This window comes from Podarcis vaucheri, assembly GCF_965113315.1.
Source record: "Podarcis vaucheri genome assembly, chromosome: 4".
NCBI lineage: Eukaryota > Metazoa > Chordata > Lepidosauria > Squamata > Lacertidae > Podarcis > Podarcis vaucheri.
In genome coordinates this window covers 28,131,662-28,144,248 of record NC_138762.1, presented here as the reverse complement: position 1 = coordinate 28,144,248, position 12,587 = coordinate 28,131,662, and the positions used below count along the sequence as shown (strand labels likewise).

The 12,587-nt window shown below is 46.0% G+C and overlaps 1 protein-coding gene across 3 annotated transcripts in view; it reads left to right on the top strand.

Moving 5' to 3' along the window:
* Positions 1-9,469, top strand: part of FLT3 (fms related receptor tyrosine kinase 3) — a 54,610-nt gene extending 45,141 nt beyond the window's left edge. For 2 of the 3 annotated variants that reach the window (XM_082220264.1, XM_082220266.1), the window contains exons 20-24: positions 2,682-2,804; positions 4,618-4,729; positions 6,121-6,220; positions 7,255-7,360; positions 9,286-9,469. In XM_082220264.1, the coding sequence (XP_082076390.1) occupies positions 2,682-2,804; positions 4,618-4,729; positions 6,121-6,220; positions 7,255-7,360; positions 9,286-9,363 (519 nt within the window). In that variant the 3' untranslated portion in view covers positions 9,364-9,469. Of the gene's footprint in view, positions 1-2,681; positions 2,805-4,617; positions 4,730-6,120; positions 6,221-7,254; positions 7,365-9,285 lie in introns of all 3 variants that reach the window. The other variant, XM_082220265.1, reaches the window with a different exon arrangement.
* The last annotated feature ends 3,118 nt before the right edge of the window (positions 9,470-12,587 follow it).

Sequence of the window (12,587 nt, the reverse complement as noted above, 5' to 3'; positions counted from 1 at the left end):
GTTGTTGCCATAGTTGCTTATGATGCATCTCTCTGGAACGCAAATGGCTAGAGGGGAATTGAGAGGAACCTCTTCTCTCTGCTGCCATGACTCTTCTCTGCCAAAGGAACACTGCTGCCAGTTCAGCAGAGCTGGCTCAGAAACTAGCATATTTTACCAAATACACAAGAACACAGTGTGACTAACATTCGGTCTAGGTAGCAGAATGCTCTATTAAGCTCCCCAAGAGGGACTGAGAAGGCAGCAGTGTTCCAAAGAAAGAAGGTTTTCTAAATGAGGTAAAACAAAAGGCAAAATGTAAACTGAATTTCTGAAGGAGGCAGGAGGACAGGAGGTCTAGATGGGGAGATGAGATGCCAGGGAACCAAGAACAGCTGTGTGATGATGCTCCAGTGTTTGTGGGGAAAGGGGGAGGGAGTGTTGGAAGTTGGAACATTGATGGAATGAGAGAGAAGGAAGATGGAGGTATTTACCTGTCCTTTGGCTGTTGTCTGCCTAAAACATGTCAAAGAATGGAGGAAGCAAAAATCCTCAAGGGCAAAGTAATTCCAAAAAGAAGGGAAGAAGAGCAAGCATTTCCTGGCCATCACAGAGGTTTTGCTGGACAAGGACTGTGGGATTATGGGGTGCAAAGACGGGTGCCTTTAGGTGGGATTTCCAAGAGTTAATCAGACTTTAAATAGCTTGGAATGTGTCTAACTCAGTGTTGTCTACACCAACTGGCAGTAGCTCTCCAAAGTTTCAGACAAGAGTAGCTGGAGATGCTGCGTAACGGACCCCGCCTGCTAGCCTGCTCCCTAAAATATCACTGGTTTTAGATACCTGTTAGGGCCATAAATTACCATATAGCATATACAGTGGTGCCCCGCAAGACGAATGCCTCGCAAGACGAAAAACTCACTAGACGAAAGGGTTTTGCGTTTTTTGAGCTGCTTCGCAAGACAAATTTCCCTATGGGCTTGCTTTGCAAGACGAAAACGTCTTGCAAGTTTGTTTCCTTTTTCTTAACACCGTTAATACAGTTGCGACTTGACTTCAAGGAGCAACTCATAGAACGCGGTGTGGTAGCATTTTCTGAGGTTTTTGAAGACTTTGGTGATTTTTGAAGCTTTTCCAAAACTTTCCCGACACCGTGCTTCACAAGAAGGAAAATTCGCTAGACGAAAAAACTCGCGGAACGAATTAATTTCGTCTTGCGAGGCACCACTGTATTCAACACAAAAACAATGACAATTTGTTGTTGACAAAGGGCAGCTGGACATATAAAGGGCCCCATTACCTTCAGTAGCTTAAAGGTAAAGGGACCCCTGACCATTAGGTCCAGTTGTGGCCGACTCTGGGGTTGCGGCGCTCATCTCGCTTTATTGGCTGAGGGAGCCGGTGTACAGCTTCTGGGTCATGTGGCCAGCATGACTAAGCCGCTTCTGGCGAACCAGAGCAGTGCACAGAAATGCCGTTTACCTTCCCACTGGAGTAGTACCTCTTTATCTACTTGCACTTTGACGTGCTTTCGAACTGCTAGGTTGGCAGGAGCAGGGACCAAGCAATGGGCATCACGGGGATTCGAACCACCAACCTTCTGATCAGCAAGTCCTAGGCTCTGTGGTTTAACCCACAGTGCCACCCGCGTAGCTTAGGGCCTCATCAAATCTAAATCCAGCCCTGGCTATGGGTTGGGACCTTTTGTATGCAGAGTATGTGCTCTGCTATTGAGCTGTGTGGCCCTTCCTGTAGCTCACTAGCTGTAGCCCCCAACAGGGGAGCAACAAATAATTATTCTGCTGGAGTATATCTATTTGGCAGTCATTAAAGACTATCTTTGATTCTGCAATAATGATGCAATGCTATATGGGAACCATTTGAACTCTGTTCTGAATTTTGGTGCCCAGTGTTTATATATCATTGGGATGGGAAATGAATTTCTGCCTTTAACATGGGGTCAGGTCAAAATACTCTTCCTTTTGCGTATGTAAGTCTTATGCCAAACAAGGGGGATAGTGCCCTTCAGGAGGAGCCAGGAGGAGCAGCAGGTGTGCTTGCCCAGACAGCGCCACTCTCAAAAGAGCATGTCAGAGATAAATGGTGCATCGCTCATCTTTTGGAAGGGGCAGCCAGCAATCTTCACTTCCATCAAGTGAAATGTGATTATCGGTATTACAGTATTTCATACAATTTCCCTCCAGCACATAAAACTTTCAGTGAACTGATCGGTGTTATCTTTCGGTTCCTTCTTTCTAAGATTTATTGCTCGTAGGCTCACCCACTTTTGGTTGTTGTTGTTTTAAAAAAGAGGATGTGTGCCCTTCAAGTGCTGGAGAGGGGAAGCACCGCATAGACCATGAACAGGGAAACAGGGGCCTCCAGATGAGAACATTGGAGCAGAGAAAGCTCCTTCACACCAAGCCAGACTGTTGGTCTATCTAATTCAGTGTGGTCTACACCGGGGACAGGGCCCTCCAGGGTTCAGATTCTACCTCCCATCATTCTAGGCCATAGGCAGGGCTGGACAAACCATTAAGCAAAATAAGCACATGTTTACAAACCCTCCAAGTGTCCCTATTTTGGCATATGATTTGAGCTGCGAAAAGTGTTGGCTTGGAAACAATCAGGGTCTTAAATGTTGTTCTTTGGCCGTTGTGAAACAGGGCGTGAAGCAAACTCACACCATTCTCCCATGACAGTGTGTTCACAGGGATCTCGCTGCCAGGAATATTCTAGTCACTCACGGGAAAGTGGCAAAAATCTGCGACTTTGGACTTGCGAGGGACATAGAGAATGATTCAAACTACGTTGTCCGGGGGAACGTAAGTAGATGCTTTTGGCAGGCTCTTTTCATAGCTTTATGCTAATCATAATAACAACACAGTAGTACTAACCGTAAGAATATAAAAATAACCCTTCCAGATCAGGCCAAAAGCCCATCTAGTCCCAGCATCTTGTTCTTACAATAGCCAACCAGATGCCCAGTAGGAATCTCCCTACTTGTGCAACTGGTATTCAGAAACACACCAGAGTAGTGCACAGCCATCATGGCTAGTAACCTTCACTAGCCTTATTCTCCATGAATTTGTCTTTATCCTCCTTCAAAGCCATTTAACTTGGCGACTCTAATGACCTCCCGTGGCAATGAATTTAACATAGCTTAACTGTGTGCTGTGTGTACATGCAGGAATTGGCAAGTGGATAAGCTGATGGTTAAGAATTATAAGTTAGAAATAATACCTCCAAAAATATTGCAATATAAGGTTAAATGTAAGGAATGGAATGTGAATTAGAAAACAACGCAGCGACAAGAGGAAACTATGGACATATGGAAAGCAGTGTGGGAAGCCAATTTTTTGAAAAATTGTATTAAAGTTGCTGTAATTTGTGGTTGATTTGTTTAAATTTGGAAAATCAATAAAAACAATTTTGCCAAAAAAATACCCCCCCCCAACTACCCTATATGCTGTGTGAAGAAATACAGTACAGTACTTCCTTTTCTTTTTCTGGATACCTTCCAACATTCAACTTCCTTAGATGACCCCAGATTCTGGTATTATGAGAGGGAGGGAAAACGCCTCTTTATTCACACCTCCACAACTTCAGGGGGTTGGATGAACTCCTTTGCACATACAGTTTGTGATCTAGAATGGCAATCTGTGTGCCAAAGCCTCTTTGTAGGTACAGATTCCCTTGCTGGGTTTGCTAGAACACACATATCTGCTTTCTTCCTAACTTCCTTATGAAAGGGACCCCTGCCGGATTAGACTACCGTAACTGCCTATAAATCCCATTTCCTGCAGATGCCTCCAGTAAGCCTGTAACCAGGACATGAAGGCAATAGCCTTCTTCTCCTGTCCTTGTCCAACAGCAGCTTATATTCAGTAGCGTGATGTCTATGAACCTGGAGGCTGCATAAAGCCATCTGTCTGAGGGCACCTTCACACAGAAAGTGCTTCCTTGCAGTAAATACTAAATCCTCAGTGTAGCTTGTCATGCACACCCACACCCAAAGATACAGTGGTGCCTCGCAAGACAAAATTAATTCGTTCCGCGAGTCTTTTCGTCTTGCGATGTTTTTCGTCTTGCGAAGCACGGTCCGTCGCAACTGCGCCTCTTCAAGCGGCTTTAAGAAAAAAGCGAACAAACTCACAAGACATTTTCATCTTACGAAGCAAGCCCATAGGGAAATTCGTCTAGCGAAGCAACGCAAAAACCAAAAAACCCTTTCGTCTAGCGAGTTTTTCGTCTTGCGAGGCATTCGTCTTGCGGGGCACCACTGTATTTCACTGTGTGTTCACACACAGTGGGAAGACATGCTTGAGAAACTTTTCATATAGGGAATCGATCGAGTCTGAAGCATCCCTGGTTATCTGTTTTTTAGGTGCTTCAAACAAGAGCAGCTTCAGCAACATCATGTGAAAATCCTAGTTCCTACTCTAGTTCCACTATGCTTTGCATGTGCTCCCTCAAAGGCCACAACCACCCTGTTCCAAAGCAGATATTCCTCTAAAAATGAAGTCCGTGCATACTAATTGCTAGACTTTGTGCAGTATTTCTTCTTCTTTTTCCTCTGATGTGTGGAAGTTTCAGTGCAGAAATGATTCCTCCCCCCCCCCTTTCCTCTTCCTACAGGCTTGTTTACCTGTTAAGTGGATGTCTCCTGAAAGCTTGTTTCAAGGGATTTATACTATTAAGAGTGATGTCTGGTCTTACGGAATCTTACTGTGGGAAATATTCTCTCTTGGTATGTTCTGGATTAAGTTGCCTACTTCAGCATTAAGGAGGGCCCAGAAACAAGGGGTGGCAGAAAAAATTGGTTCAGTTTGCATTCAATGTGGACTTGCCTCATTGGCACTTTCCAAAGCAATTCTCTGAAATTTTCTAGCCAGGTAATGTTTTCAGAAATGCAGGGGTTCACAGACAGTGGTTATTATTATTATTATTATTATTATTATTATTATTATTATTATTAATTTATACCCTGCCCATCTGGCTGGGTTTCCCCAGCCACTCTTTGGCGGCTTCCAACAAAATATTAAAATACAATGGTCTGTTAAACATTAAAAGCTTCCCTAAACAGGGCTGGCTTCAGATGTCTTCTAAAAGTCTGGTAGTTGTTTTTCTCTTTGACATCTGGTGGGAGGGCATTCCACAGGGCGGGTGCCACTACCGAGAAGGCCCTCTGCCTGATTCCCTGTAACTTGGCTTCTCACAGTGAGGGAACTGCCAGAAGGCCCTCAGCGCTGGACTGCAGTGTCCGGGCAGAACGATGGGGGTGGAGATGCTCCTTCAGGTCCACAATCTTCATTCAAGCCATCCACAGCACATTTGTGAATTTGTGGTTGAAGACTGGAAATAGAACATCCACTGTATTAATGGTGCATGTGGATTTTTAATTGTATTTTTATTGCTTCTCTTATTTCTTACATTATTTCTTATTGTATTACAATCTGAATTGGAATTCAATAAAATTCAACGTATGAAATAAAAGCAATAAACCTCCAATTAAAAATTATATAGCATCCAGCACCATGCATTACAATTGTTATAATAGGCAGAAAAATCATTAAGTCCCCCCCCCCCCGCAAAGTCTCAGCAGTGTTCAAGTGGTCTTCGGGGAGTGGGGAGGTTTGGGAATCACTCTACTAGGGTAAAGTGTGCAGGAAAATAACTTACAGAATGCATTATATTAGGTGAAGTATGCTTTCCAAAAATGTGTGTGTTAGGGGATGGATACAAAAATGTGTTGGATACAAAAATGTGTACATTAGGAGAAATTGGCACTAATATGCCGATTAATCTTCACGAGTTGTTGTTTTTAAATAACAAAACTGATGTGGTAATATGGAGAAATGAACTCAATGATGTGGGTGCATTTGGCTGCATACTGCACACCATAATTTTAAGCACATGACTTTCCTCCAAAGAATACTGGGAACTATAGTTTGTTGAGGCATTAGGAATTATAGCTCTAGGAGGGGTAAACCACAGATCCCAAGATTTGCGGGGGGGAGAGCTGTTTGCTTTAAATGTACAGTGTATATGCAGTCGTGAATTGTGTGAAGAAGGGTGTGGCAAGCCTGTTTTTCAACATCCACTTTTTCACTCTTCACTCCTCCCATCTTTCTGTTTTAGGTGTCAATCCTTACCCTGGAATACAAGTGGATGCAAACTTCTACAAGCTAATTCAAAGTGGCTTTAAAATGGACTGTCCGTTTTATGCTACAGAAGAAATGTAAGCATGGGGTATGAATACCGAGGGCTGGGGAGGGGCAGGATTCTGCCCAGGCACAATTTAGGGATGCATAAATGCTGGTTATGCAAGTTAAGGGAACAGAGGAGTCAAAGAAACTGACCTGTGTTGCACATTCTGGGGGACACACACACACACACACTTCTCAGTCTGCTTTCCCTGTTTCTACCATTGGTATACATGCCCTGATAATGCAGTGTGGACATCATTTCACCTTATTGGATTGCCCCTTTTTCCTGGCCCCAGCCGTGGTGCAGAGCTGCTTAGAACTTAAACCAACATGTCTAGTTTCAGAGTGTTTTGGATAATGGATGTGGGACTGAAGCCACATACAGTATTTTTCACCCTATAGGATGCACCGACCCATAGGACGCACCTAGTTTTTGGGGAGGGAAATAAAGGAAACCCCCCCCCCAGCCGCAGCTTCAGCGCGCCCTGCGCTCCGGGCAGCAGGCTGCTATCCGCAGCCTAGGGAGCCCTGCGGGAACTCCCGCGGGCTCCCCAGGCTTGCTGATAGCTTCCTGAAACCTGGAGAGCGAGAGGGGCCGGTGTGCACTGACCCCTCTCGCTCTCCAAGCTTCAGCAAAAGCCTGCATTCGCCCCATAGGACGCACACAGATTTCCCCTTCATTTTTGGACGGGAAAAATTGCGTCCTATAGGGCGAAAAATACGGTAAATGTTTGCAAGATCTACTTGAGATCATTGCTTCAGACGGGTGCCACGAGATTCTCAAATACTGTATATGAGACGGCCAAACAAGCTTATTGATAACATGGTGGAGATGTTAAAGCAGGCACATTAACTTAAAAGTTTTCATGTTTTGGGGTGTTGTCTTAACGAAGCGCCTTGAGTCTGGGCTGCAGCTGAAGTTCTTTTGATCCTAGGATCTTTTAAAAGCCCAGGTGTGCTTGTATTTTGGGACACATTCATATCCCACCTGCCTGACTTTCCCATAGAAAATGCTTTGGGAAATCATTTCGTATCCCCCCCTCTGGTTTTGTTGTTGTCTTTGCAGATATTTAATGCTGTGTTCCTGCTGGGCTCTGGACTCCAGAAAAAGACCATCCTTTTCACAGCTGCTTTCCCTCCTGGCCTGCCAGCTGGCTGAGGCAGAAGGAGCAGTAAGTAAGATTTGCAAACAAGAACATTTTCCTTCTCTTTTTTCCCCCTTTTGCTTTTTTTTAGGGGGTGGTGGTTTAAAACCTATTAATAGCACCCATGGCAAGGGACTGTGAATGATGTCCCCAGCTGCTCGCTCTAATCTTCAGAAAGAACCGTCTGTTGTTTCCCCCCAGGGAGATCTCCAGAATGTCATCATGATTCTGGCGTTCTTCTCAGCTGTTGAGAGAGAGAGAGAGAGTGTGTGTGTGCAGCATTTTTGGCAAACATATTATTGAGTGTTTTCAGGAGAGCACTGCAGAAATGTGAGACTCCTGCACAGGTGTGCGAAACCTCACCTCTTCGTCTAGCTTCCAGGCCTGTCTTTGGCCATGCCTCCACCTCACTCACTCAACTTCTCAATGTCCTACTTTTGAGTGTTTCTGCCTATGATTGTGCCTCTCACTTGTCTGCTTAGAGAGTCTGCGGTGTCTGGTGTCAGAGGTAGTTCTAAGGTGGCGCGACCAGTTCAGCTGCACTGGGTGCCGTGCTGCAGGGAGGACCACAACAATGCTGTAGAACGGAGCGTGAGAGGAGGGGAGGACAAATTTTAGTGTCTCACCGGGCATCGCTGAAATGTGAGAGCCCAGAGTCCTCCACTGCTGCTATCCGCTGGCACTGGAGGTACAGAGAGAGAGACCAGCAGCAGGTGGAGTCTGAGCCAGTGACAGCCCCATTCACCCACCAACTGCTTGCAAGTGAGGAAGGCCAGTGGGGCTTGGCTGAGGGCCGGCTGAGGTTGTTGCATAGGCCCTCATGGATCTGCTTCCACTGTGGAGGGTCTAGAACAGCCTTTCTCAACCTGTGGGTCCCCAGATGTTGTTGAACTACAACTCCCATCACTCCTAGTTAGCAAGGCCAGAGCTCAGGGATGATGGGAGTTGTAGTCCAACAACATCTGGGGACCCACAGGTTGAGAACTGCTGGTCTAGAAACTGCTGGCTTTTCTGTGATGGGAATGTAGCCTATAGAACAGGCTGTTGGGATGCGTCCAAGGAAATGGGGGCAATTGGCAGGCCCCCAGCTGGCTCCAGCCCACAGGCCTGCAGCTGGGCGATCTCCGGTCCTTGGATCAGCATATGACTGCGACTCAAGCCTCAGAAACCTTCAGAAGCTGAGCATGAAAGCCAGCAGAGTAAACTCTTCGCAACAGAAGGGCAGATAGAGGCTGTGGGAAGAACATGTCTTCTCCCCTTCGTGTCCAAGCAAACAGCATAAGCAAAAGCTATACACACAACAGAAGTTCCCAGCAAGCTGTCCTGGAATGTAAACAGACATTTGACATACAGCAACTCCACATATCTGTTAAGGTGGAACGGAATATCGTAACACATGCACCCCCAAATTTGGCCCTCCAGCTGTTTTGGGACTACAACTCCCATCATCCCTAGCTAACAGGACCAGTGGTCAGGGATGATGGGAATTGTAGTCCCAAAACAGCTGGAGGGCCAAGTTTGGGGATGCCTGTTATAGAACAATGGTAAGAGTCACATTTGTTGCTCCACCCACTTTTTTACCTCTGGCTCCAACCACCACTGGTATGTGGCCCCCAGAAGGTGGTCTGTGAGGGAATGTGGCTCTCAGGCTGAAAAGGGTTTGCCATCCTTGCACCAGCCCTCTTCAGCCAAATACAACTGGAATCCCACACAGGAAGTTCATGGGCAGACCAGCATTCTCTTCAGGCATGAGATTAACTCCTCTTTGTTGCTTGTACTATTTTACCTACATCTCAGTGAACTAAATGGGATTTGTAAACCACCGTGCATACCAGAAAGTATTGTGGAGTTGTAATTACTGCTACTATTTCTGTTACTACTGTTAATAATAATAATAATAATAATGGCAATTCATTATTTGCTACCTCTTATGTTCCCGTCCTAAATTATAGGCCTGTCCAACGGGGAAGAGTGGGATTTCTGAACACATGTCGAGTCCAAAGCCACATATCCCAGGTCACATGGGATAAGAGAAGCTGAACCTCTTTGCTTCACCATTCCTACTCTGGATGCAGATGCTGCAAGGGAGAAATAAGACTGATGCATTATTTTATATAAAAAGGCATATAAGCTGAATGTATCGAAAGAGAGGGTTTTTTGCCTTTGCTAAAGAGGCCAGATTTGCTGCTCCCACCCCTGAATTTCTCGTGCTCATTTCCATGATCCAACTTTTGCTTTTGAAATGAAATTTGCCTCCCCTTTCAGGAATCTGGGTCAAGGCGAGAGCACACTTTTCACAACCAGGGCTTCTCTGGTGTGCCTGCAGCCTCCAGGAGCTGTGGTTAGGAAATGAAACTCTTTCCTTTCACAAATGTAACTGAAGTCAAACATTCCCATTGTTGTTTGGTTGTGCTTAGAGCAGATGCAGAGAGTTGAAGTTCTTTGTCATCAGAGCCTCCAGACCTGAATGTATAGCGGCATTATCTTAACACTTAGCTGTGCTAATAATTCAAAAAAGCTTGGATCGGGACATTCAGACCCCTGCACCACATCATAAGCAGCATTGCTGTAGGCAGACTCTCTGATATATGTCAGGGGTGGCCAACCTGGTTGGCACATTTTGATTTTTGGGTGAGTGCCATGGGCTCTCCACCCCCCTTTTTTGTGAGCAGGGGCTTCCTCTGTAAGGTCTTCACCTTATTCCCATCCTTGGGCATTTGAATTTCATGTGATCCAGATGAAATGAAGGCTTTCTTCATAGACTTTGTGTGGCTTGGCAGGATGAAGAAAAGAGAAAATGAAATTTCATTCTCATCGGTGTTGCTTACACCTAGGTTACAAGGTCAGAACAATTATACCATCTTAGGAAATGGGAAATCCTGGACAGAGGAGCTGCCATATCTAAGCCCTGCCAAGATTGTGCAAACCACGGCGGTGTGGGAAAATGATTGCTTGTACATGAGAGCATGAGCAAAGTTCTTATTGTTGCAGGGTGATTTCATAGCTAGAAGCATCCTTGGAGCATGAACAGCGCGTGAACAGCTCGTGCTGTCCTATATGATTGGTTAACGTAGCATGGCCTGATGCTCGCATGAAGGTCCTTATCTGCTGGCTAGAACAAATTGCTTGGCTTGTATTTTGTATCTTTCTGATTTCACACAATAAAAGCTGTGCTGCATTAGCCCTAGGAGCAGCCATATTTCGGAACCTATCATGGTGTGAGACTGATTTTTCTTTGGATGCCGAGCTGCAACTCGACAATTGGTGCCCCGTGTGACTGCCTTCGGACTTCACGTTGTTTTTCATTATTCAGCACTCACCAACACGTCGTTCATCCACGTAGTGGATCCCTGGTGAGTGCTCCCGTGTGATTTCTTTTGGATTTCATGCTGTTAAACAACGTTCAGCCTCACCTCGCCTGGCAAGGGCTGCAGACGCGTCGTTCATCCACGTAGTGGATCCCTGGTGAGAGCTCCCGTGTGAATGTGATTCTGGACTACGTTACGGACTTATCAGCACTTACTTCCGCCCGGACAGGGCAAAAAGGCGCCTCCCTCATCCTCCTAAGGATCCCTCCGGTAAGTGCTCCCTGCTCTTTTTGCAACTCTTGCAATCATGGGAAAGTCTCTCTCTGCACCACAGAAAAATTTTTTTAAAGACCTTAAATTCCTTTTGGCCAGTAACAACCTTGCTGTTCGGAAAGCTGACCTTAAGTCCCTTATAAAAGCCCTGGACACTCACTGCCCCTGGTTCCCCCAGGACGGAAATTGGGAGTTAGACGATTGGAAAAAAATTGGACACTTCTTTCAAAATCATCCTCAGATTGATGTCAAGGTCTTGCATGCCTGGAGTAACGTCTACAAAGCTATGTCGTGTTTAACTCCTTCAAACATTCTTCTGGCTGCTGCAACAGCTTCTTCGCCCGCCCTCCCCGCTCCTGCTTTGCCTGCCTCAAACCTACCTCCTAAACCGCTGGACATTTTCCCTTCGGCTCCTCCTGTCACTCCCCTGCATTCTTCAAATTCTGCAGCACCCCCCGCTCTTCTACCTCCTCCGCCCAAGGCATTTGGCACCGCTCCTACAATTCCTCTTCAAAGATCTCTCTGTGCCACCGCTCCGTTGCTGCCTTTTGATTCTGATACTCCAAATCTCTTTCCTGTGATTGCTCCTGCACCCCCAGCCCCCGTCATGCTGACCCAAACCGATGTTCTCGATGGGCTGACGGGAGGAGGAAATTTTCTTCCTATTGCCCAACAGTTGGTCCTTGATCCTATGTATTGGGCAGCCACCACAGCCTCAGCCCAAGAGGCTCTGGCCTCTGTCCCTGATGACAGGAATGAGCGCAATGGCCAAATGGGCAGCATCAGACAGGGCCCTGCAAAGCTCTATGGACAATTTGTTGATCGCTTGTATAATACCTTCAAGTGGCAAGTTCAGGACCTGGCAGCACAAGAACCGATTGTACGCCAGCTTGTGTTTGATACTGCAAATGAGCACTGTACGCAAGAGCTGCGCCTTCTAATGGCAACATCAAATATAGCCATTGCTGATATGCTTAAAGCCTGCCAGTCAGTGGGCACTGCTAGCCACAGCCTGCTAGCCACGGCCTTGTCCTCCACCGTGTCCCAAAATCCTGCTAAGGATAAAACCTGTTGGATTGACAATGGCTAAAGAAAAAATACAGCGGACTTTACCTATTACGTACCTGGGACACAAGCTGACAGCATCTGCAGCCATTCCAGTTACACCTCAACTACAGTTTCCTGGTCATCTTAGACTGGTGGATTTACAACAAATCCTTGGACAGCTGAATTGGATAAAGAGTTATTTGGACCTGCCCACCTCTACTTTGTCTCCATTATTTTCTGCCCTTAAAGGACATAAGGATCCAGCAGACAAGATCAAAGTCACCTTCCACAGCTGTTCCAGTGTTTCCTGGCACGCTGAAAGGCCATCTTCACCCCTACTGCATTGGCCCCCCTTTTCCCTGGGAAGCCACTTCAACCACCAAACATCATTACAGTTTTGCTGCCTCCTAATAGCAACCATCCCATCTGTGTCATCACGCTTCATTGGGCTTGGACTTTTGACTCAGCAGTACAAAGAGCAATACATCAGACCTATTTACAGCAAATGGGCTCCTGTATCTGCAGAAATGGCTGTGTGGTTTCTCCTGGATTGTGGTTTTTACATGCCAATAATCGAGCCACGAAATATCACGCAGGTTGCTCAGAAACAGCCATTGGACTAATTT